We start from the raw sequence: 27,054 nt of genomic DNA on the forward strand, positions 1-27,054 counted from the left end.
CAAAGGCCTGAGTCTTTAATTTTACCTTTGCTATGGTTACCATTCACCACTGTCTCTTGTGTAGTCCCCTCTGACCTGTATGTAATTATTCCAAGTTAAAATATTTTTAATGCTGATCAACCATGATCAGTGCCGTATTGCCAATATTTTGAAGTCCACCTTCCCGACTTCAAAGCAAACTGGAAACTAAATGGGAAGCCTCATGGCAGCATGATAACTTCCATCACTCCCCTCCCCTGCCCACTATGTGCTAGGCAGTAACCCTGTTTCCCTCCAAAAATCATTGTGGCAGATGTGGAGAAGACATGTTTTAAAGCAACCTGAATTATTGTTCATAGTATTTACTAAAAAAAACTTGAGAATCTCTAGAAATGCATGAACTTTATATAAAATGGAACAGAAATATAACTGAGTTTACAGAAAATTGGGATATTTCACTTTTCACTAATAATGTGTTTCTCCCTGTGTTGTCTAACTAGGTGCAAGCATGGACAACTGCAAGACAGTAGGAAGCCATAGTGGGGTGTTTGTGCAAGTTGGACTGGAAAGCCCATTTTTGGAACAAGTGGGGAAAGCGGATTCCATTCACACTTGTAGAAATGCCTGCTGTCAGAAATGCCACTGCAATGCTGCATGGCTGTTGGAGGGGAAATGTCATCTTTTAGACTGTAGGCTGCAAGAAAACTGTCAGCTAAACCAAACAGGCAGATCAAACTCCATTCTAATATTTATTGATAGACTTTCCCCTTGTGGGGATATGCACAGTCTTATGCACAGAATTTTAAAAGAAGATTTTCATTACAAAATTGAGGCTAGGACTTCAGATCAGACCACAATTGATAGAACATCAACTAAAGGCACGTTGTCTGGATATTCATTGGTAGCAAAGCAAAATAAAATATTGTCCAGAATAAGACGTGAGGTATCTAAACCATTTAGTAATCCTGCAAAGTTGCTGCAAAGTAATGGTGGTACTCCCTATGATGGCAACAAGGATTTAAATCCATCCGGGCACACAGAACAGAAAAACAAGAAGCATTTAAAACAGCGTTCATACCAAGATCTGCAGACCCCTCAAAACAGCCTTAAGGAAAATGATACTGTGAATGATCAGTTTCCGAAATATTCAGCACCTACTTCAAATGGGAGAAACTTAAAGGAGATACAGACTCTACCTCCTGAGGTAACACTTCATTTTCTTTTTTCTTTACAAACATTTCTTGCTGAACTGATACTTAAATAAATGTGATACCAGCAGAAATCTTTTCCTCCCAATCTTGATAAGTCAATGTATGCTTGATTCCAATGTGTGGTTTACTTTGGAAAGCTGTTCGTGTTCAGCAAGTTGGTGGCACTCCATCTTGATGCATCCGTGAATGAAACAAAAAATGGAAGTAGACCATTCAGCCCATGAGACTGCTCCAGCCATTCAACATGATCATATCTGTTGTTCTATCTCAATACCATATGGCCACACTCTCCCTATATTCCTAGCAGCTGTACCTCTAGAACTCTTTTTTTTCTTCAAAGTTTTCAGTGATTTGACCTCCACAGCCTTGTATGGTAGTGAATTCCGTCAGTCTTCACTCAGGTAGTGGTGAAGTTTATATTCATCCCAGTCCGAAATGGCCCACCTCTTATCCTGAGATCATAACTCCTTGTTCTGGGTGTCCTGGCCAGGAGAAACATCACCCCTGTATCTAGTCTGCGTCACCCTTTCAGAATATGTTGAATATATTGCCCTTATCTATGCACCTGGTTACTTCTTTGAAAAATTCCATCAAGTTAGTCGGACACAACCTTCCCTTAACAGACCCATGCTAACTTCTCTAATCTCTGCCTGTCAGTGCAGTTAATTTGGTCCGTTAGAGTTGCTTCCAATAGTTTTCTCACCACTGAGATGAAACTGAGTGACTTGTAGTTTTGTGATTTAACTCTCGTCCCCTTCTTGAAAATGGTACAGCATTGGCTGTCATCCAGTCCTCTGTCACCACTCCTGTGGCCAGGGAGGAATTGAAAATGATTACGAGCACCTTTGCTATTTCCTCCTTGCCTCACTCAATAACTTGGGATGCATTTCATCTGGCCTGGAAACTTAACAACTTCGAAGTTTGCTAGACTACTTGAAACCTCCCCTCTGTCATGCTGACTCCCTTCAGCGAATGCAACAAACCTGTGATCCCAGGAATCAGTCTGTTGAACCTTTGCTGCATTCCCTCTATGGAAACTATCTCTTCTCTTGGGTAAAGAGGCCACATCTGCACACACTGCTCCAGGTATAGTCTCACCAAGGCCCAGTATCATTGCAGTAAAACTTGCCGCAGCGCCCAATCTCTCCTACAATGAAGGCCAATATCCAGATTGCCGCCTTAATTGCTTGCTGCACCTGCATATGCCTTAGAGAATCATTGATTTTTGTTTTAAACATAGCATATTCTCACTGAACACATTGGAATTAATGGAGCTTCGTTCATTCGCCATAATGGGGTAGCTCACTGTCAGTCGCCTTGGACCTATATATTTCTTTAGAACCAGTGTCGTGTTGGAAGAGGTTTTGGAGGCTGCTTTAATGAGTAGTAGTAATAATTTGGTATAATTATCAAAGTGTACAATACCATTTCCCATTAATCTTCCCATTAATCTGAACTTCTGATCAAAAATCAGAGTCATGATCTGTGCATTTCTCTTGCATTTTGGAAAAATGCAAAACCTCCAAGAAGTGCCGTATCTTCAGTTGGTTAAATTATTTACTGCTGTGTTGAAGTTACCATTGTAAATGCTAGAAACTGAGGCAAGTGTAATTATCATCTGGTCTTGGTGTTCAGTACCAAATTTTGAATGTATGCCGTGACATGGTCTTCAACCACCCGGTCAAGTTAAACATTCTTTCATACCACGCCAATATATTTGAAGCTAATAAAGTAAAGTTTTCAGAGGACATTTTAAAAATCTCTAATAGATTTTTTTTCTCCCTGATTGAGTACCAACTATGTGCCTAGAGTAGAAGCGTTGAGACAATCCTGGATGGTTGACAATCTTATAATGAATATGTGGCCCATACACACTGGCATTACTGCTGTACTGGCCACTTAATCTTGTCACTTAGATATAAGATGGAGAGAGGAGGTGAGTTGTAGTTAGACTATTCCGCTTTTTATCACTTTTTAAGCCCTTTTTTAAACTTCAGTTTCAAGCATGTAAGGTGACACAGCAAATTAAAATACACAAGAATCTGAAGAAGGGTCCCAACCTGAAACGTCAAGCTTTCCTGCTCTTCTGATGCTGCTTGGCCTGCTGTGTTCATCCAGCTTCACACCGTGTTATCTAAGAATTTTTTTTTTGGCACGTTCTCCAAGTGCAGTTATTCTTCAAATTTAGTGGCAACATATGCTACATTCTGAATAAATTTTCAATGTTTTTAGCATCAAGTGGTGTGGCTACACTAAGCATACTTTAGTGTTGGACTTTTTCAAAAGCTATTAAACCTCCTCATAAAGGAAGATGAAGTTCCACTCGTGTTATTCTCTTATTTTGTTGCTTAATGCTTTGTGGTTGGAGTATTATTCAGGCTTTTTTTTCTAACTTGCAAAATAAATCCTTTTGAAGTTACAAGGTAAATTGGTAAATTTGTTTCTTAAGCTATCCTGCATAAAATGTGCTGAATATAACATTGAATTCATGGAGAAATTATTTGAAATAACTGCATAGTGTGGTACTTCCATTAGCAGGGCTTGGATAGGGATGATGTAGTCAGTGGACTAAGTAATACCTAGCTCATCCGTATGAGACTGTAATCCACCCTGGTTGTTTCAGTCATCTTTAAAGCCATAAAGGAATGCTTCATGAACAACAGCAAAGTACCAAGATGGAATTATAGCCTTGAAGGGAACAAGTAATGTAGGGGTTAGGAGGGGTTCTCGGACAGTTTTTGGTTTGTAAGGCACCGCCACTGACTAGCAATGCAGTGGCTATATGTGGCTAGCACTGTGGATATTGTGCTGTAATGTGTTCCAGGAATTACATGAATTCTGCCTGGAAACCATCAGACAATAACTGTCCTTTGTGTTGTTGTGACCTGGGGCCTGGGGTGGGTAAGGTACATCAGGGCCTAATAACCTCGGGCTCTGTGGGCTTACTGTGCTTGGGTAAGGGATCAAGCAGAGACCTGTACCAAGATTAGCATGAGGGCTTATGATTTCTGACCTTGCCCCTGGTGGTTACAATATAGTGAGTTGCAAATGATTCATAGTGCTGAGCAGAGGATTCATTTTTGTGAACTAGTTATTGACACTTTATCTTAAATTACATAAAGGTTTGCTGTTTGGAGTTATTGAGTATTAGTGATAAAATAAAACTACTGAATGGAAACTGAAATAATCTGTTATGAGATTGTATACAGTATTCATGACTTGGAGGGCAGGAAGTAAGAATTTGTTGGTTAAAAATGATAGTGGGGAAAAATGTGTATCGTCCCTTTAAAAGGTGATGTTTTCTCTGTGATCAGGAATTTTTAACAAGTATGTCTGTGAGCAGCAGCTGGAGGGTGCCATTACAGAAAGTACCCAAAATTGAAACATTTATATAAAAGGTCAAGCACCGTCTTTTTTGGCCAGGACAACTGTTCTAAATGTTAACCAATCGATTTGAACCAAGCTCTCTGCTACAAAAAACCAATTGAATTTAAAGCTGATGGTTTTGGCAGCCTGCAACAAATTGTATTGGAAGAAATGGATGTGTCATCAGTGGGGGAGGGAATCATATATAAAGATGAGGGCATTTGGAAAATCAGGGAGAGCTAGCTGTCGTCTGAGGGGACAAGAACTGCAGATGCTAGAGTCCAAGAAACACAGTTTGGAGCTGGAGGAACACAGCGGGCCAGGCAGCATCAGAGGAGCAAGAAAACTGACGTTTCAGGTCGGGGCCCTTCTTCAGAAAATGTTCTTCTGAAGCTGCTGGGACTGCTGTGTTCCACCAGCTCCAAACTATGTTGCCATCTGAGGAGAGAGCTTGCCCACCATTTGAGAAATAAGCCCGAGCGCGCTCAGGAAATCGGTAAGCTCTTTAAAAATGTACCGTCTTAATAAAAAGTACCTTGGTACTTTTCGCTTAGGGTCCTCATAGAAGAAATTACGGAGAAGACATCCCTGACAGCAAAATCAGCAGAGGAACGTGTTTGTGGAGTAATAGAAAAGCCAGAGCGTTCCTGAAGACCATCTGTGTGGACTTGGAGAGATTACATTTTAATTTATTGTAGTCTTATTAATTGGGTTTATTTAAGTGGGACTTGTGTTTATTTGAACAATATCGCAGTAGAATTTAGTTCAGTTAGTGGGTGGTTAATAGCCTAAGGGGGAATTGTTCGGTTTGTTAGTAATTCTGTTAATTTGTTAATTGTTAGAGTTAAATAAATAAATTGTTCCTTGTTATGTATAAAGTGAATCAGGGATTTTCTTTCTTTGGACTATTCTTTTAACAGATTACGAGGGGAAAGGCAAGCTTTTCGGGGGTAATTCTTTGAAGGTAACCCCTAGCTCCATCATAGCAGATATGGTGTTGTTTTTTGGTTTAATTATCGGGAGGGTTTGGCCATTCCCCCTCCTTAACATTTGGAAGAAAAATGTATTTCAATCAGTGAAAAATTGTGAGAAAATATTTCTGTTAAACGGTCAAACTTCAAGTTTGTATTTAAACATTCGTGATGGCTTGTATTTTGTTATTTAACCTAGATAGAGCTAATAAATGTGAGAAGTTTTAATTTAATGCATATTGTTTATTTGCCATGTTGATTCAGTCGATTTACCTAGTGAGTATTGAGACAGAGCAGATGGCTGACGTGGTCACACTATAACTTTTATGCCAATTTTAGCGTAATTCACTTTGATTATTGCAGTGCTTTGGTTTAGCTTCTCCAGTCCTGAGTTCGGAGGATGAAAATCAGCCAGCTTTCTTGTTCTTGCTTTCCATCCAGCCTACATAAATTTGCTTAGTTTGAGGTAGGGGGCCGAATGTTCTTTGTTCTGACTGTGGTGTCCTTTTGTATTTCAAGCCAATGTACACGAAACTGCACTCTAAATTGCCTGGTGTCTCAAATGTTTTTCAATTTGTAATCTATTTGATTTCCTCCTTTATATGGAATATTTGACCGTGTTCAAATGGTTGTATAAATTAGACTTATAACCATGAGACTATTATATTACATATTAAATCTGATATTACTGATTAATATGCCACATGTTACTTCTGTTTAAAAGCAAGGTAGACTCATGTTTGTATATCTATTAATCTTTTTCAACACTAATGTTCCTGAAGCTGTATTTTTGTATGAATAGTTTCAAAGCTTAATTTTATAAATCGGTATTAAGTATGTTTCCATTATTTGAAAGTTCACCTAAAAAGCATGAGAAAAATCAGATTTTAGTTTTGCCAAAAGATGTCTAATTGAAGTGTTAATTTTCTCACCAATTTGTTCAGGTCCCTGAAGGAACCTCTTTGCCAAACACTGCCTCTTTAGTTGTTCCTCCTAATTCCAATGTGTCAAGTCCATCAGTCAGTCAGAAATGGATGCAGGTGAATGCAACAAACATCAGTATAGCTGAGACACTGCTCGTTACCACTCTTCCAACTCCGCTCCTGAGCATGTTACCAGCACAAGTGAAAACTACAGCAATGGAACAAGATGTAACTCCTCCTCCTACATCCAACACTACAAGTGCAACTAGTGTCGCAGGAAAACCAGGTGAGCTAATTCAGTGCTTGAGTTCCCCTGGCTTAACAGTCATATCAATATTCATTATTTCATTTCAGTGATAGATGAGCCCAACAGAAATAAATATCACACAACATTGATTCCTCCTCAATTAATGAGTCAGAAGGCTGAGTGCAAAGTTCAAAATCAAACCTTTGTCTTTCTGCTGAGGTAACAGAAGTTACTCTGATACAGGGAGGCGATGGCCTAGTGGTATTATTGCTGGACTGTTAATCTGGAGGTCCAGACAATGTTCTGGAGACCTGGGTTCAAATCCCGTCATGGCAGATGGTGGAACTTGAATTCAATAAATAGCTGGAATTAAGAGACTAATGATGACTGTGAATCCATTGTTGATTGTTGGAAAAACCCGTCTGGTTCACTAATGCCCTTAAGGGAAGAAAACTGCCAACCTTACCTGGTCTGGCCTACATGTGACTCCAGACCCACAGCAATGTGGTTGACTCTGAACTACCTACTGGGCAATTAGGGATGGGCAATAAATGCTGCCGCGCCAGCAACACCCTCATCCCGTGAATGAGTAAGGGATACTTGTACCATCCCCGAATGCATGTGCCACCTTGTAGTTTTTGCCCTCTAGATTTTAAACAGGCAAGAATTGGGTACATCCTGCTCTGCTGGAGTTATCTGCTCAAGAAAATTATTGTCGTGATTTGAAGGTGAAAATAAACTTTTCTGCATCCCTCATGTTGAAGCTATGATCTTATGAATTAGGAGCAGAAGAAGGTCTTTTGAGTCTGCTCCACCATTTAATAAGATCATAGATGATTGATTTGTGTTTTGAATTCCGCTTTCCTATCTGTCCCCAATTTCCTTTGACTCCTTTTGAGACAAGCTTTTTTCATCATCTTTTCTAGGGAAGAAGGAAAAGATTAGTTTATCAGAGAGAAAGAAAGGGTCTAGGCCCGAAACGTCAGCTTTTGTGCTCCTGAGATGCTGCTTGGCCTGCTGTGTTCATCCAGCTTCACACTTTGTTATCTGAGAGTAAACTAGACTTGGGTTTAAGGTCACATTAAAAATTAATATATGCAATATCACGCTGCTCCTTCAGTAACACATTTAATTGATCCTCCAATTAGAACTGCAGAAACGAATGACCTTCTAATTGAGGCAGAAATGCAACTACTGAACAGAGGCCTGAAATGAGTTTTACAGCCTGTTGTTTCTCTGAAATACATCTTGATAATTTAAGCATTAGGATTAAGGGGGAAGGAATAAAATTAAGACAATGTCAATATTGAGCTACTTTTGAAAAATATTATTCTTGCAGCTGCTAAGTTTTAATGTAATTGGAAGTGTCTCTCATGTATTCCACTTGTTCCACACCTCAGTTTATTCGACTGATCCTACCTATGGGGGGGGCTATTTATGAGCAAAGATTGGGCAGGCTGAGCCTTTATAAAGTGGACTCCTGTTTAAGACTAAGACTCAGATGAGGAGGAATATTTTTCTTCCAAGGTTTGTATATTTTAGAGCTTCCTTCCCCTCTGGGCATTTTGAGATGGGTGATTGGTTGGTGGTATTAAAGATTCTTCATTAATGAGCCCAAGGTTGTCACAGCTAAACAGGAATGTGGATTTAAGGCCAAAGTCAGTGTGGCCATAATCTTATTAAATGGTGTTTCAGATTAGAGGATCCACCTAATCGTAATAGAATCAAGTGTTGAACCTTACATGTATTGTTCATAACTTTGCACATTTGTTTTTAAGGCTCACACAGTTCTGATAAACGATTCAGCATTATGAAACCCTTTTTATGATTGATTTAAGGGCTATATTTTCTTTTACTGAGCTTGTAAATTACTACATTGTTCCTTAAGTTTGCATGATGCCACATATTTGTTTTTATTATTTTGTTGTCCCTACTTCTACTTTGCTCTTTAATAATATTCAGAACAGTGATGTAATTTTATAAAAATGCGCTTTTCATCAGAGATTGGTATCTAAATTTGTTGATAAGTGTTACAGCACTGAAAAAATATTTACCTGAGTGAGGGATAGTCATTATCAAAGAGAAATTATGACACTTTTATCCATTCCCTAGAAGGATTAAACCTTCATCTTTCGTTATTGCTTTTAAGGGATTGAGTTTGACATACATCTTAATCGCACTCAGAAAACAGGAAAACAGTTATAATTAGTTTACCAACCAAATACGAAAAGCAGATTTACTTGGTGAGAACAAAAATTTAAAATGACAGTTCATTAAATGATTCAAAAATAGAATAAGCCATAGAATTGGACAATTAAGTGAGTGATTAAAACATGAACTTGATACTTAAAAATAACATTAATTCATGAATTGTCTGTAAAGAAATTAGCATAATCAGTTTCTCATTCATTGAGTTTAGGTTGGCTGTTTGAATTAAAAAAAAATCATTAATGGAATTTGCCAGAAGGTTATCTGTTGAATGGATCAAATAGAAAACATGTTGATATTTTTTAACATGTCGTAGACAATCATTACTCAATATGCTGATTTGGGGCTGCTTAGTTAGTTGATGTACGAAGTTTGTTTTTAATTTCCTATGTGTTAAAGCATTTTTTTTTCCTGTGTTAGTGATGAAGGAATTGGTTGTTTCTGCTGGAGACGGTGTGGAGATCACTCTGCCAAAGAATGAGGTTGAACTGAATGCATACGTGTTACCAGAAACATCTCAAGGTAAGAATTGGATCTCTGGTTCCGAAGTGCAAAAGGAATTAAAACATTTAGTATGTTGATATCCTACATACCTCTTAATATTCAAATGATTCTTGTCATGTACGCTTTCAGCTTCTACATTGCTGAAGCACTTTTCCATTAATCTTTTCAAGTCTGATTTTTAACAAACCATATTGTCATGGATGCATCCTAATGTGATTGACAAAAGCTCAAAATACCTAGCCTGTCCAATCTGGAATTCTTGGGACAATGGCTTTTCTGGGTTCTGTAATTTTCTAGATTACAGATTAACATTAGAATGCCTAACCACGATGTGTGAACCAAGTACATGTACTGTGACAGTAGCAAAATATCATCAAGCATGCATTAAAATCTTTGAAAACTAGGTTAATGTTTTGCTGTATTTTTCGTAACTACCACAGTGTTTTAAAAAAAACACAAACTGTAACTTGACTCTGCTGAAAAACACTTTGAAACAGACTGAAAGCTTAAACCTGTAAGTGATGGAGGAACACAGTGATTGTACATGGGAGAACATAGTTTAAGGTCACAGTTTAACACAGGACCTAGAATTAAAACTATCAACTACCATTACCATGCTGAGTAAAGTAGGGGCCTACATTGACTATAAGTAGATGTACTGAGAGCATTTCCTTCACTTGAAAGAATGTTATTGTACCACCAGTGTGAGAGTTTTGGATTATTGAATTTGAGTTCCTACCTAATTTAGTTACCTGCTTTCATCCATTATTTGTTTAGCTTTCCCTAAAAGACAAAACATGTATTTGGTATTGAAAGCTGGTTTCCGCAAATGTTGACAATGAAAGTACTACTGATTGTCAAAAGGGCCTTTTGGTTTACTAATGCCCTTCCAGAGAACAAATAATCTGTCCTTCCCTGGTCTGGCCTATATGTGACTCCAAATCCACAACAGCTCAACTGACTTTCAGTTGACCACTGAAATGGCCAGACAAACCACTCCTTTCATGACAACTTGGGGGTGGGCAACTAATACTGGCCTTGCCACCACTGTCCATATTCCATGAAAGAAGTGTGAAAACATATTAAAACATATATTTTAAATATTTGCTGTTATAAATTGCACAGTTTACAAACTTAGATCCAGTGCCAAAATATAACTTGCTCTCAGTATGTTAACTGTTGTAGATATTATTCTAAATGTATTTTGATGTTTCCAAGTGGTTGCCAAATGAATTAACACCCTCACACTGGCATGGAGTTGCTGAGCTGAATGATTTATTTGTGCATTGTAAATACTATTGAAGTTTTCTCCAGTGAAATGTTGGGAAGTACACAGACCTGCTTGAGTACCCACTGTTGACCCTGTTCATGAGCTACTGACTGCATCCACTCCTCAGTAGGCTGAACTAGATTATTAATAATCTTGGTGCTGTATGTGACGATCTGTGCCCATATATCTGCGGCAGTACAAAGACCACCTATTTTACTTTCATAGTATTGCCTGGCTCCACCCGACTCTGAACTCACCTGCTCCTGATACTATGGTTTGTGGTTTTGTTGCCTTTTGAATTGATCATCCTAACACACTTGTAGTGAATCTCCATCATTCACCCTCAACAGATGTAAAATCTACAACTGTTTTGCCTGCCACCTAATTCACTCAGAGTACGTTCACCAATCTCCCACTTCCTTCTCTGACCTACATTGGCTCCCAGTTGAACAACACTTGAATTCATCAAGTTTGTATTCAAATATAGCTTCTCTACTCGCTATATGTGTATTTTCCTTCAGCTTCATCATCCCTATATTCGAATTCTCTAATTCTGACTGAATTGAAATCTGTACCTCTTTAACACAGTAACACAAAATTGAATTTCTTCTCAAAATTTGATCCATCTGTGGTCATGTCCTGTTGATGAACAAATGTTGGGACCTGATTGAACAATGGTAACCTCGCTATTTCATGAATCAGTCACCAACTTTTAAGACTGGCTATATTATGTATAATCTTGAGTTCAAATACTAGGTATGAGATGTATAAAAGTACAAACGTTCCTACATAGTTTATAAAGCTCTGAAACCCAACAAGTCATTTGCTTCAAAAAAAAGTCTAACTGCTGCCTTTCTTCATTTGGTAGATAATATTTTGTTTGACATAACACCATGAAGAAATTTTGCAATTGGATTTCTTAAAATGAGTTACAGATTTCGGCATACAGCATGGAAACAGATACTTCAGTCCAACTTGTCCACGCTAACCAAGTTTCCCAAATAAAACTGGTCCCATTTGGCCCAAATCCCTTTAAATCTTTTCTATTCATGCACCTGTCCAAATGTCCTTTAAATGTTGCAACAGTACCTGTATTAGAATTCCTACAGAGTGGAAGTAGACCATTTGGCACACAGAGTCCATGGCAACGCTCAGAAGAGCAGCCCATCCAGGCCCAAAACCCCTGCTAACCCCATCCCCGTAACCCTGCATTTTCCACGGCTAAACCACCTAGCCTGCACAATGCTGGACGTTTATGGGTAATTAGGTATGGTCAATCCACCTAAACTACATATCTTTGGGCTATGGGAAGAAGCTGTGCCACCCAGTGGAAACCCTTGCAGATGTTGGAAGAACTGAGATCCCTGGTGCTGTGAGGCAGCAGTGTTAACCACTGTGCCACACCAAGAGGGTCTCCCCAGTGGGGGATTGAACCCTGGTCTCCCATGTGACAGGCAGGGATACTAACACTTCCTCTGGCAGTTCATTGCACATACAAACCACCCTATGTGAAAACATTGCTCCTGAGGTCCCTTCGAAATCTTTTTTCTCTCACCTTAAAATTATGCCTCTGGTTTTGAATTCCCCAACCCTAAGGAACAGAACTTTGCTATTCACCTTATCTGTGCTCCTTATGATTTTATAAACCTCACACTCAACCTCCTTCACTGCAGTGCAAAAAGTCCCAGCTGGCACTTTGCAGAGTAAATCCTGAGATTCTTTGTGTAATTCATTGTCGTCATCTAATGATTTATAAACCAAGCTAGTTCACAATTTTTTAAAACATTTTTTAACCTGAGGTTACCTTTTGCATATCATTTGTTCGCCATCTGCGACACAGTAGTTTCTAAGTCTGGTTGCTTTTTGTTGTGAATTGTACAGAATTTTGACTTCCATATTTACTGTTATATTATTTTTGAGGAATATTCAAACTCAAAAAACAAACATCACCCATTATAGGTAGAGATAGGAGAATATTGGAGAAAGCAGGAAAATGGCAGAGAAATTAAATTACAGCCTTTCTTTAGAAAAATGATAAAGGCATTTCATTAACTGTGAAACTAAAATAAATTGGTATTAATAAAGAGAGTAATTGAACAGTTAACGAGAATGAAGGTTGATAATTCCCCTGGATCAGTTGAACCACTTTGTAGAGTGTTGAAGAAGGTGGCAATTGAGATGGTGAATCTGTTAGTGGTTGTCTTCTGGAATGTTGCAGATTTTGGCAAGCTTCCTGCCGACTAAAAAGTAGCAAGTGTAATCCCCCTATTTAAGAAGCGGGGGAGGGGTAGAATATAGAACCAGATCTGTTAATTTGTCAGTAGTAGGGAACATTTTAGAATATGTTCCAAAGGATACGCTAACTGGGCCCTTAAACAAGAATGATAAAGGAATCCGGGAAAACACAAAGGCATTTTACACTTACGTGAGGAATAAGAGAATGGTCAAAGAAAGAGTAGGGCCGATCAGGGATAGCATAGGGAACTTGTGTGTGGAGCCTGAGGAGGTAGGGGAAGCCCTAAATGAGTTTTTTGCTTCTGTCTTTACGAAAGAAACGAACTTTGTAGTGAATGAAACCTTTGAAGAGCAGGTGTGCATGCTGGAATGGATAGAGATAGAGGAAGCTGATGTGCTGAAAATTTTGTCAAACATTAAGATTGACAAGTCGCCAGGCCCGGACCAGATTTGTCCTCGGCTGCTTTGGGAAGCGAGAAATGCAATTGCTTCGCCACTTGCGAAGATCTTTGCATCCTCGCTCTCCACTGGAGTTGTACTTGAGGACTGGAGAGAGGCAAATGTAATTCCTGTCTTCAAGAAAGGAAATAGGGAAATCCCCGGCAATTATAGACCAGTAAGTCTCACGTCTGTCGTCTGCAAGGTGTTAGAAAGGATTCTGAGGGATAAGATTTATGACCATCTGGAAGAGCATGGCTTGATCAAATACAGTCAACACGGCTTTGTGAGGGGTAGGTCATGCCTTACAAACCTTATCGAGTTTTTTGAGGATGTGACTAGAAAAGTTGATGAGGGTCGAGCTGTGGATGTGGTGTACATGGACTTCAGTAAGGCATTTGATAAGGTTCCCCATGGTAGGCTCATTCAGAAGGTCAGGAGGAATGGGATACAGGGGAACTTAGCTGCTTGGATACAGAATTGGCTGGCCAACAGAAGACAGCAAGTGGTAGTAGAAGGAAAATATTCTGCCTGGAAGTCAGTGGTGAGTGGGGTTCCACAGGGCTCTGTCCTTGGGCCTCTACTGTTTGTAATTTTTATTAATGACTTGGATGAGGGGATTGAAGGATGGGTCAGCAAGTTTGCAGATGACACAAAGGTCGGAGGTGTCGTTGACAGTGTAGAGGGCTGTTGTAGGCTGCAGCGGGACATTGACAGGATGCAGAGATGGGCTGAGAGGTGGCAGATGGAGTTCAACCTGGATAAATGCGAGGTGATGCATTTTGGAAGGTCGAATTTGAAAGCTGAGTACAGGATTAAGGGTAGGATTCTTGGCAGCGTGGAGGAAGAGAAGGATCTTGGTGTGCAGATACATAGATCCCTTAAAATGGCCACCCAAGTGGACAGGGTTGTTAAGAAAGCATATGGTGTTTTGGCTTTCATTAACAGGGGGATTGAGTTTAAGAGTCGTGAGATCTTGTTGCAGCTCTATAAAACTTTGGTTAGACCGCACTTGGAATACTGCGTCCAGTTCTGGTCGCCGTATTATAGGAAAGATGTGGATGCTTTGGAGAGGGTTCAGAGGAGGTTTACCAGGATGCTGCCTGGACTGGAGGGCTTATCTTATGAAGAGAGGTTGACTGAGCTCGGTCTCTTTTCATTGGAGAAAAGGAGGAGGAGAGGGGACCTAATTGAGGTATACAAGATAATGAGAGGCATAGATAGAGTTGATAGCCAGAGACTATTTCCCAGGGCAGAAATGGCTAGCACGAGGGGTCATAGTTTTAAGCTGGTTGGTGGAAAGTATAGTGGGGATGTCAGAGGCAGGTTCTTTACGCAGAGAGTTGTGAGAGCATGGAATGCGTTGCCAGCAGCAGTTGTGGAAGCAAGGTCATTGGGGTCATTTAAGAGACTGCTGGACATGTATATGGTCACAGAAATTTGAGGGTGCATACATGAGGATCAATGGTCGGCACAACATTGTGGACTGAAGGGCCTGTTCTGTGCTGTACTGTTCTATGTTCTATAAAACTGGGTTGAGGCAACATGGATCTATGAAAGAGAAATCATGTTAGACCAAGTTGGCACAATTTTTTTTCGAGGACATTACTGTAGCATTGATAAAGGAAAAAATGATGTAATTGGATTTTCAGAAGGACTTTGATAAGGCATAGCAAATCAGCAAGGAAAATTAGTGTGCATGGGATGAATGGTAGTGCACTGATGTTGATTGGGAATTTATGAACAAGTGAGGGGTGATTGGCACCTCTTTTTCGCCGCCTCTTGGTCATTACTACAATTTTTTTCAGCACATTGTGCTTGTATGCCAGTTAAAACGTAAAGCACTAGGTGAAAGTGAAGGAGCCAAAGTACAACGTTTTCTTGACTGAAATGCACATTTTATTATATGCTACCCCCTAGGAAAATAAATAACCAGCCCACATCAAATAGATACAAACACAGGAGATAAACTTAAAAAGGAGGGGGGTTAGGATATCAACACAGACAGGAAGAGAAAGGCAGTTGTGTCTTAAACCTCAAGTGTTCTATGAACTTTTGGTTTTTAAACTGGAGCCCCTCCCACCCACAGCTGGCACAACCCCACCTACCACCGACACAATTCCGCCTACAGCCAACGCCGACATTGCTCCGCCCATAGCTTCCACAGCCAGCAGGTCCAGAGGAAACAGCAACACTGAGCCCTGCCAAATCTTCACCATCCCCCCAGACCTCCCCCTTACTGAGACGAATGGTCAGTTCTCAGTAAAGGGCTCACCTTTGTCCCCGTCCACCCACACATCAATGAATACCGGTCACATTTGGACATTGAGCAGTTTTTCTGCCGCCTCTGCCTCACACTTACTTCTTTAGCTCTGAGCCTAACCCTCCCTGTACTGACCCCTTCTCCCACCTCCAACACAAGCCCTCCACCTGGACACTACCCCAAGGCCTCCTACCCTCCCTCGAACTCTACGTCTCCAACTGCCGTCAAGACATCAATCACCTCAACCTCTCCACCCCTCTCACCCACTCCAACCTTTCCCCTGCAGAACGTGCGGCCCTCTGCTCCAAGCCCAATCTCTCAATAAAATCTGCCAATAAGGAAGGCTCAGTTGTAGTATGGCGCACTGACCTCTACATTGCTGAGGCCAGACGCCGACTCTCCGACACCACGTCCTACCGCTCCCTGGATCATGACCCCACCCCTGAGCACCAAGCCATCATCTCTCCATTTCTGATGGAAGGTCTTGGCCCAAAATGTCAGCTTTCCTGCTCCAAAGATGCTGCTTGGCCTACTGTGTTCACCCAGCTCTACACCTTGTTAGCCCAAACTGTTGAGTTGTTCTGTTTCTACAGTAGTTGTGGTGAACTTGTAACTCTCAAGTTCTTGGGGAGCAGTTGGTGTTCCAAGTTGCTCTTCGACTGGGCACTGACTTTTGACGTTGATATACCTCCCAATAAATGACTTTATCATGCACATGTGAAACAGGATGCAAATTTTGTCATACTGAGTTCATTGTCTGGTTTTGTTGTTTTTGTATGAAATGGCAATTTCAATTTTATCAAGTTTTGTACATCTCACTCCGGTTATTATAAAGCTTGTCTCAATTTATGGTCGACTAAGTATTTGTAGCTATAAAATATCAATTTAGTCCATGAAGATCCTGGGAATTAAAATCAGATGATGGTAATTGAATATTGAACAGCTATGTTTACCTTTATCATGACAGAATCAGTAAACAGGAAACTGAGATTAGGGATAAATGGATCATTCTCGAGATGGCATACTGTTACATGTTTGATTTTGCAAAGCTTAGTGCTAGTTCCGCAGCTGTTCAAGATCTCCTTCAATGATTTGGACATGGAGATCATTTGTTATCTTGCAAGCTTGTTGATGATGTGAACTAGGTGGGAAAGTAAGTTTTGGAGAGGATGTAAGGAGGCTTCAAGGAGACTTGGGCTAAGTGAACGTGCTAGAATGTGGTAAATGAATATAACTTGAGTAAGTGTGGAGGTATCTAGTTCAGTAGGAAAACAAACAAACACAGAATACTTCTTCAATAGTGAGATAAGGAAGTGCTGGCAACTACGAGACTTCCAGCTTTCTTCTTGAGCTTTTTTTAAAAAGAAGTGTGGGGTTAGGCAGACAGTTGTTATGTTGGCCTATGTTGCAAGGGGTTTTGAGTACAGTAGAAAAAATACTGTGATATATTTGTGCAAACCCTTGATAAGACCACACCTGGCGTATTGTGTACAATTTTGGTTTCCTTATTTAAGTAAGTACATATTTGTTTTAAAGCGAGTGCATTAGAAGTTCTGCAGATGAATCTTTGTGATGGCAGAATTGTCTTATGAGAAGTGATTTGAGTAAATTGGTTATGTAATCTCTAAAGTTTCAAATCATGAAGTTCTTGCAGACCATGCCAAGATGGGTTGTTGGCAAAATATTCCCCTGATGACTCTAGAACTAGAATAAGGCCATAAATTGGAGGAGCAGAAGTTGGCTTTTGGGCCCATCGAGTCTGCTGTACTGTCTGATAATCCTGAACTTGCCTTTCTTGCCTGTCCCCAAAACCCTCGATTCCCTTACTGATTAAGAATCTATCGCAGCTTTGAATATGCTTAATGAACCAGGTCTAACAGCCCTTTTCAGTAAAGATTTTTACAGATTCATTACCCTCTGAAAGAAGAACACTTCCTTCATCTCTGTCTTAAATGGGCAACTCCTTACTGAGATTATACCCTCTGGTTCTAGACTGTCCCACAAGGGAAACAACCTCTCTGCATCTACCCCCAGTATCTTTTGTATGGTTCAATAAGGTCTCCTCAACTCCAGTAAGTACAAGTCCAAGGTATTTAACATGTCCTCAGAAGAAAATCTCTCCATACCCAGGATCAACCTAATGCACCTTCTCTGCCTGCCTCCCATGCCTTGATTGTGTTAAGGGGCCAAGAGCAAGTATTCCAGGTGTGGAGTGATTAGTGATTTTTATAATTTTAGCAAAACCTCCTTATTTTTATACGTATTCCCCTTTCAAAAAAAAGCAACTATTCTTTTGTGTTTGCTCTTAGCTGCTGAATTTGGATACTAGTATTTTGTGATTGATGCACTCGAAACCCTAAATTCTCCTAAGTTGCAGCTTCCTGTAGTCCTTCCCCATTTAAGTAATATTCAGCTGTTCTATTCCTGCCAAAATACATAACCTCTTATTTTACAACAATATATTGCATGTGCCAAGTTATCACCCACTTACTTAAGCTACCTTTATCCCCCTGTAGAACTCCTGATGTCGTCGTCATCATCATGACTCAGCTTCAAACTTACTTTTGTGTCATTCACAAACCTGATAATACTATTTTGACTTCTGTCATCCAGGTTACCAATATATATTGTATGTAATTGTGGCCCCAACAGTCATTCCTGCAGTACTTGCCCAGTTACAGTTTGCCACCCGTTATCCCAATTAGCTATCCATGCTAGTATTTTACCCCGAACATCATGGACTCTTATCATAAGTAGCCTTCTGTGGTACTTACAGAAGGCCTTTTGGAAATCCAAGTACATTACATCTACTGATTCACCTTTATTTGCCTTATTTGTTAACCATTTCAATGAACTATAATAAATTTGTATGGCATGAATTCTTCATGAAGCTATGCTGACTCTCGTGGGTGATCTGTTTCCAAATGCTGTTATTACATCTTTTATAATACTTCAATATTTCCCTGATGACATATGTTAAGCTAGCTAGCCTATAGTTACCTATTTGTGTCTTTCTGTTTGAATAAAAAGGCTATTGAAGCCTTGGATGAGGCCGAACCCCTTCACTCAGTGGTTGATGATTTCTTTGCAATTCTCTATCCCAGATGGCTGTCTAAGCACATTCAAAACAGAAATAGATGGATTTCTGGTGACTAATGATATTAAGGGATCTGCAGATAGTGTGGGAAAGTGATTATTGAGGTAGATGGCCAATGATGACCTAATTGAATGCCAAAGTAACCTCTTTAGGCTAAATCGGTTGCTGTTGTTTAGACTTTACAGAGTAGTTTTGACATTAAGAAGAGAAGAAAAACCGTTGCTTTTCTTTTAGGTAATTATGTGAAATATAAGTATTATCAATACTCATTGAATATGCCAATCCTATTTAGGAAATTCTTGAAACTTCACAGCTTCATATGCTATGTCTCTCTTGCAAATGTAATTTGACCAAAATTAGTTTGAGACCAGCCCAAGAGCTGCCTGAATATAAAGCTTCCCAAATCAGCTGCTTCAGCAAGAGAAATCCTCAAATACTAAAGGCCAATCTGACAATTCTAGTATGGCCAAATCATTTGGTACGTAGCAGACATTAGCTAAGGCATTCCTTGATCAGACTTAATGTAAGAGAAAATGTCAGCAAACATATGAATTATTCCATGGGTAGGAATATATTAAATAATGTATATATGGGAATGTACTTAATATTGAAAGCATTTCCATTACATTTCGAGTGTGTTTAATTTTGCCCTGAAGGAATTATTGTTTCAGCAAGAACTGGTTTTAAATATAACACATCTTTGATTCTGCATTGTTCATGTTTTCAAGGATCGAGTTATAAGTATGATTGGCAACTTAGCACACACCCACAGGACTATGTGGGGCAGATGGAGGGCCAACACTCAAAGACTCTGAAACTTTCCAGTGTAAGTGGATAATAATTAATCACTTAAGTAACATGGTTGTTATTGTAATTACTGAATTGTTAAGTGCATTCTTCCATGTGTTACGTGAGGAATGTTGGTGAATAGATTGCTATGACAATGACAGTGATGTGAATGAACACAGTATGTTGTATGAAGCAATCTTTTTGGTTTTGGTGCAAGTTATTAGCAATTGGAAGTCTCCTATCAGTAATCAGTTTGGAAATGTCTGCTTTCAGTCTATTATTCCTTTGCATGACCAAATGTTGAACGTTTTTTGGGTATGATTTATGTCAGCAGCACAAATCATGTTACTTAAATAAGGATTTAAAAGAAATAGGCCCAGATTTTTCCCACAATGGAGACCTTTATGTCAAAAGACTTCAGAGAACCTCAGCCCTGTTCTCAAATGCAGTATTCTCTATTTTCGTGGGAGCTTTTAGTTCACACACAAGCAGTTAATGAGACATTTGGACATTTGAAAGATTAGCAATCTCCACTCAAATCAGATTTTGGACTTCCTGGTGTTTAGGACCCACAGTGTGGAGATTAGACCAGGTAAGATGAGTTTGTTCTCAGTGCACTGATATTGTATAGCCTGGGCACCCCTTTGGAGAGTTGAAGTATTATCATGGTTGTGGTGTCAGGCCACCTTGAGGGTGGGAATCAGGTATCCCTTGGTAGTGGGAGGGCATCAAACATCTTTTAGATTAGTGGTTACGTGCACTTCAGGATTGTTGGTCGTTGAGAAGATTGCATCTAACAAATGTACAAATCATTTGGAGATCTGTCAAGAAGCATCACCATGAATCAATGTTCTTTTCTCAATTGAAAGTAGTCTGCAGTATAGAACTTTTAAGTAATAGAAATTTGTTTTTATCCTCCTGTACACAGGTACTTGTGGATACTTGATGGTTGACCTGGCAGGGGGGAGTAGACACTAAGTTAGCATAGTGGTATAAGAGGGCATAGAGGATGGCTAGAGGGGCATGTGTGTGTTTGGAGCTGTGGGAGTTGGATGGAGGATTGGGGTATGACGTGGCATGTGTTAGAATTGATGGGACATTGGATGAGGGAGAAATGAGAGCCAGAGGAAGGCTTTGTGTGTTTTTAAATTTTTTTTTGCCAAGTCAGGCTTTGACCTAACAGACTTTGGGACTTGGCAGCTGCCTCAACTCCTTTCAGATTGCTCAGGTCGTTTTCCAACCAGTCTGACCCTCAATATCCAAAAGTGGTGGTCCCAAGGCAACATAGGCTCATGGTGGTATTAAAACTGAATTGTTGAATGGCTGAGTTCATAAACACAATGAATTCATGCAATATTGATGTCATCATGACTTAGTGCTGATGTGTATGGTTTCTTTCAGTGGTTCACAGCTAAATAGGCTAGCAATATCAAATGAGCACATACACATCAATAGCCATGTAGAGTCTAAGTCCTGTTTATGGTCTTTGCAAATATTAAGGAATTCTCCACCATGTAAGTAGAAAACTTGTTCAGTATTGATTATAGCTATTCACCCAACCATTTGGCCACTTCACACTGTGCAGAATCAGTTATAAAAGCACACAGCACAGAAAAAGGCCCTTTTTTTGCTCAACTGGTCCATGCCAGCCAGGTTTCTTAAACTGAACTAGTCCCCTATGTTTGTCCCATGTCCCTCTAAACTGTCCTACCCATGTATCAGAGATAATGGGAACTGCAGATGCTAGAGAATTCCAAGATGATAAAATGCGAGGCTGGACGAACACAGCAGGCCAAGCAGCATCTCAGGAGCACAAAAGCTGACGTTTCGGGCCTAGACCCTTCGTCAGAGAGCTGATGAAGGGTCTAGGCCCGAAACGTCAGCTTTTGTGCTCCTGAGATGCTGCTTGGCCTGCTGTGTTCGTCCAGCCTCGCATTTTATTATCTTGTCCTACCCATGTATCTGTCCAAAGGTCAGTCATGGATAAAATTGCATGGAAAGGCAAATCACTTTGGCATGTCTTGGACAGTCTGCACAGAGTTGGACACAGTGAGCCCTGAGAACAAACCCAATCGTATATATCATCCTGCAGCTCATTTGCTTTTGCACAATTCCAGCAAATGTCAATTTTTTTGAAGCATACTTTCAAATAAGGCTGTCCAGTCATATGAGAGGCAGGTCCAATGGATGCAAATTTGGAATGGGGTGCATTTTGTTGATTGTCAAAATGCTTGTTTTGGATAGGTATTCCAGTTCTTTGATTATATTTATGGATACTTATATCCTGGTTTTCCTTGAGACTTTACAGGCTGCCACACATTCTCAACGCATATGAAAATTAGGCACGTCTTTTGGAATCCCATCCTCCGCATGTGCCAGAACAGCTAGGCTTATCTTTAAACGTTAACTGTGTTCAGTAGACACTAGTTTGAGTCAGGCAAGCTAGATTGAAGTAGTTTGAATGCAACAAACACCTCTTTCTATTTGATGTGGGCTGAAGGCACACCAAAGTTGAAACTATGCAGAAGGGCAAAATCCTTGCTTTCGAATAGTATGTGATCGGCGAGATTTGCTATAGGTTTAGTGGCATTTTTCATTGTGTTGCTAGAAACTTCACTGAATTAAGTTATGGTAGGCACATTTTAATCAGGCTCTGTTTATGGTGTAGCCTTCTATTGAAAAGGTATACCAGCATTAACATAACAAATAGGAAAAAAAATTCAGCAATACTTGCGTTTTCTCTTTGTTATATGTACTTAGCCCCTTTATCTGTGTTTGCCTACAATTGTATTACTTGCATGGGTTTGTTACACTACATTTTTTTTGAGATTTATTTATACAAATCTAACACTTGAAAATTACCAGTTCCTTGTGCTTATGTTTCTCAATCTGATTTCTCATTCCAGCAAAATTGAGATCTTAAACTTAGATTTTTAAAGTGTAGGGGTTGTGTGCATCTCAGAATCTGTATTTAAATAGTACAACATAATATTATAGCTGCAGAATAGACTTTGGGAGCAAACAGTCAAAAGTGCTGAGGTCAGAGGGTTAACTGACTAGGATGGAAAAGTATAAAGGTAGTAAAAGAGAGAACATGTTTCTCCTATTCCCAAGCAGTCTGGTTTACACTGTTAAAAGTTTTAGTATTGACCAGTGTTGGGGTTAATTTGTTTCTGGTGTCCTCAGGTTGGTGCAAGGATAAATCCACAATTTTAGAGGCTGATGCATTGCTAGAAAACAATGAGGAGGTAATGCAGTTTAAATTTCGATATTCATAATTTCGATATGCTTTGTATATATTCTGAAGCAGAACTTGTTGCTTTATGTGATGGAAACTTATTTTAAACATAATTTTATCTCAACTCCAGTGTTTATGCTGTGTATGGCATTGTTACTTAAACGTCTTTCAATTTTTCAGCTTTCGATCGGCTTCTACATGTTTAAAGTAATTGTTCAAGGAGACAATGCGTATGGAGAAGGATCAGTGAATGTGACTGTCAAACCGGGTTGGTATTTGTAGTTTTAAATATTACCAAGAATAGGAGGAGGTGCAAAGTAAGGGCAAAAAAGTATTAAAAGCCATGAGTACAAGTAGAAATGTTAACAAGTAGATTGGCCAATTGTGCTCTGAAAATGTCAGGATTTACCTAAGGACTGTGTAAACCCACCTGACAGATTACATGGGTTAGAAATTTTTGAATGTAGCTGCAAGTAAATTGAGATACTCCAGAACTGTTTACCCAATTGAGTTCACTCTTACAGGCTGTTAAAATGTGTGAAATATTCTTATGCGCTTTCAGAATGTGCTTTTGTTTTTTTGGCTTCTGATCATGTGTCATCAAGATTGTTTTTACAATGTCCAAATGTTACCATGTTCTGTAAAATGATAATCTGTTCTTATTTGAAGTATCATTACATGTGATAAGTGAAGGATATGTATGAATTGTATAAGTTCATTTTATGGATTTTAAACAGTCAGTTTGTTGCACTTTCATGCACTTTGATGTCATTGAGAAAGGCAGATTTGTTACAGGAGATTTCAATATTTTTTCTTGATAGTTTATTTTTGAAAGCGGCTGTACATTCTGTTGCAAGATGTTTAAATTTATTATCAGGTAATCTGTTACACCAAGGCACAGAATTTGAGACCATTTATATTTCTGTTTGAGACCATTTATACTTCTGCCATCTGGAAGAAATTCCTGTCAGTGATTTTACATTATGAATTCCTGTGACCATATCTATAATAGAAAAATATGTCCTATAACAATGCACACTTCCCAAATATTGACTCCACTGACACAAAGTAATAGTTAGTGTTATGGAGTCATACAACACCGAAACAGACTCTTCTGTCCGACACTTACTCGCTGACCAAGTTTTCTGAACTGAACTGGTCCCGTTTACCTCTGTGTGATCCATATCCCTCTAAACCTTTCTTATTCATGTACCTGTCCAGATGTCTTTTAAATCTTGTAATTAGACCCACCTCTACCTTTTACTCTGGCAGTTTGTTCCAGATATACAGCACCCTCTGTGAAAAGGTTGCCCCTCTGGTCCCTTTTAAATCTTTTCGCCTCTCACCTTAAACCTATGCCCACTAATTTCGGGACTACCCTGCCCATGGCTATTCACCCTATCCATGCCAGTCATGACTTTGTAAAACTTGATAAGGTCATCCCTTAGCCTCCTCTGGTCAGAAAGCAAAATCCCAGCTTGTTTAGCCTCTCCATGTAACTGAAACCCTCCAATCTCAGTTTTATCCTTGTAAATCATTTCTGCACCCTTTCCAGTTTAATAACATCCTTGCTATAGCAGGGTGACCAGAACTATACATAGCACTCCACAAGTAGCTTCACCAGTGCCTTCTACAGCTGCAACTTGATGTCCTGACTCATGTACTCAGTGCTTTGATCAGTGAAGGCAAGTGTGCCAAATGCCTTCGCTACCCTGTCCAGCTGTGACGTTGTTTTCAAGGAATATGTGCCCGAACCGCTAGGCGTCTCTGTTTGACAGCACATTCTTGGGCACAACCGTTAACTGTGTATGCCCTGCCCTGGTTTGTCTTAACAAAATGCAAGACTTCACATTTATCTGAATTAAACTCCATCTGCCACTCCTTAATCCATGAGCCCACCTGATCAAGATCTCATCGTACTCGCCGATAACCTTCACTGGCACCAGTGCGGCAACACACCATCCTGAAGTCTCACTTACGCGTAAAAACACATGCCTGTGCTCCTGACTGCAGTGTCCCCTATCACAATTGTTTACTTGGACATTCACATTGCCTGTCCAACAGCAGAGCCGGCCCTGATGCCCAAAACCAGGCTGTCGCTGCTATTTTTGACATAGAACGTAGAACAGTACAGCATAGTACAGGCCCTTCGGCCCACGATGTTGTGCCCAACTTTTACCCTAAACCGAAGGTCTGTCTAACCTCCACCTCTACCTTGTCATAATCACCCATATGCCTATCTAATAGCCGCTTAAATATCATTTTAAATTTTTCATGTGCAGTATACTGCAAATGTGCTATCATTGACCAAGTTTCTTTACTGGCTCACAGAGCTGTGAGACAGCATAACAGCAATGGTAGAATGCTGGAAGCACTTTAACAACGCACTGCCTTAATTCAAGGAATGCTGAGACACAAGGAATAAACACAAATATCTGAACAATTTAGAAAAAACTGAAAGATATCAACAGCTCATTATGAACATATGTGAGAGACTAGCATATGCACTGAATAGAAAGACCAGTCTGAAGACACCTGCGCATTATTGTCAACTGTTTTCCATAGCCTTTCCTTAGAAGTGCAATAGCACTCTTCTTCGAATGTCCTGCAGCTGGCTGTATAAACAACTAAAGTAGGAATCACAGGTTGAAGAACTTGAAAACTGCAAGGAAATAACTGAATGCTACAAAATGTAATAATTCATGCAATACAAACTGGCCTGAATTAAGATTCTGATAGAAATTTGTCTCTATTGCAATTAAATCTGACAATTTGATTGAATGATGTAACATACAAGTAAGTGAATTCAATGTGGTCAGACAAAAGCAGCCATACAACAGGAATTTGAGATTTGAAACACCGAAGAAAAATTGCAATTTTTACAGAAGACGTCACAGGGGCAAGGAAACTTTCCAACCTCCTCTCCATGGCTACAATATTATTGAAGACAGTCACCTGCTGTTTGGGCTCCCCCACTGAGGTGATTCACCCCCTGCCACTGTATCCAAAAATGGACATTTGTTTCAGAGTGGAATAGCCACAGGAGGCACTTGAACTACCTACTTGCCTCTCCTGGCAGCCACCCATCTACCTGACTGTACTTGCAGTATGACCATCTCCCTGAAGCGACCATTTATCATGCTTTCTGCCTCCTGTATGCTCCTCAGCACCTCCAATCGATCCAAACGGTCTGATAGGAGCCACAACCAAACACACTTCTCACAGACGCAGTCACCAGGGACAATCAATTGTTCTCTCTTCTCCCAATCTGACTCAAGGACCATAACTCTCTACTAACTGCTATCTCTCCCACTTTAACAATGAGCAAACTTCGACTTGCCTAAAACTCCCACCCTTAGTTCAATCCCAGTGTTTGCTCACTCTTGTTGCTTGCCCTCTGTGCTGGGAGAACTAATACCCATCTTTTATAATAAAGATGTACAAGAACCAGCTCCAAGTACAGCCCTTAAAATGTCTCCACTTCCCTTCTCCACAGTTTGAGTGTGGTAAAAAGGAGGTTCTAACATGTAGTATGATCAGACAAGATTTCTTTTTTAGAAAAATGCTATTAAATTTTTTGTAATGCTGATTGCAAGTCTTTTTTTCCAGTAACATAAAGGGATAACATTGGTTTTGTGTTGAAAGTCCAAGTCCAAAGAATGGAGGTGATGGAAGAAAGAAACAGAAACTTCTTTTTTAAAATTTAAGGTTAGGGATTGTGTGGATTCAGCTCAAGCTATATTAAAAAATATAATAGCGTGGTTTATAACAAAGCTGGAGAATAGGCCTTTTTGAGACAGTAATATGTTTTGGCGTAGGAAAAAGCCAAGGGAAAAGAGTCTGATGCAATGATGATCATGGCGAAAGTACATTAAATTGTCCTCCTGTTCAGCATCCAAGTTTTCCACTTATTGATGGCAATTTCTGTCTTTTTTACATAGGCTTGGTTTGAACAGTTAAAAACCATTTGCATGAATTTTTTTGGGAGTTCCAATTTTCTATTCTTGAAAGTGATTATCATGGCCCACAGTGTATTGTATGAGTAACTGTTAGTGTTACCAGCAACTTCCAGCTTCCACACGTGCAATTAAACATAGAAGTTCGGAAGTTATTGAATGAATCACGCTCCTCTTGGTGCTTGGATGTATTAGTGGTCCACCAAGAGATTTAATAGTCAAAAAAAATGAAAAGGCATGAATTTGTGGTACCAATTTGGTACTAAACGTACCAAAGAAATTGGGGCTTATCCATGAGGGTATGAATTTTTAATCGAATAATATGTATAAATTACTACCAAATAACATCTATAGCAGTG

At 39.7% G+C, this 27,054-nt stretch overlaps 1 protein-coding gene across 8 annotated transcripts in view; it reads left to right on the forward strand.

Moving 5' to 3' along the window:
• Window positions 1–27,054, forward strand: part of kiaa0319l (KIAA0319-like ortholog) — a 99,381-nt gene that overhangs the window by 26,688 nt on the left and 45,639 nt on the right. For 6 of the 8 annotated variants that reach the window (XM_048558414.2, XM_048558415.2, XM_048558418.2 and 3 more), the window contains exons 3-7: window positions 480–1,183; window positions 6,472–6,736; window positions 9,326–9,427; window positions 19,441–19,538; window positions 22,920–23,007. In XM_048558414.2, the coding sequence (XP_048414371.2) occupies window positions 480–1,183; window positions 6,472–6,736; window positions 9,326–9,427; window positions 19,441–19,538; window positions 22,920–23,007 (1,257 nt within the window). Of the gene's footprint in view, window positions 1–479; window positions 1,184–5,110; window positions 5,994–6,471; window positions 6,737–9,325; window positions 9,428–19,440; window positions 19,539–22,919; window positions 23,008–27,054 lie in introns of those variants that run through there. The other 2 variants (XM_048558421.2, XM_048558420.2) reach the window with 2 other exon arrangements.

The sequence above is a fragment of the Stegostoma tigrinum genome, chromosome 24 (assembly GCF_030684315.1).
Source record: "Stegostoma tigrinum isolate sSteTig4 chromosome 24, sSteTig4.hap1, whole genome shotgun sequence".
Classification (NCBI taxonomy): Eukaryota; Metazoa; Chordata; class Chondrichthyes; order Orectolobiformes; family Stegostomatidae; genus Stegostoma; species Stegostoma tigrinum.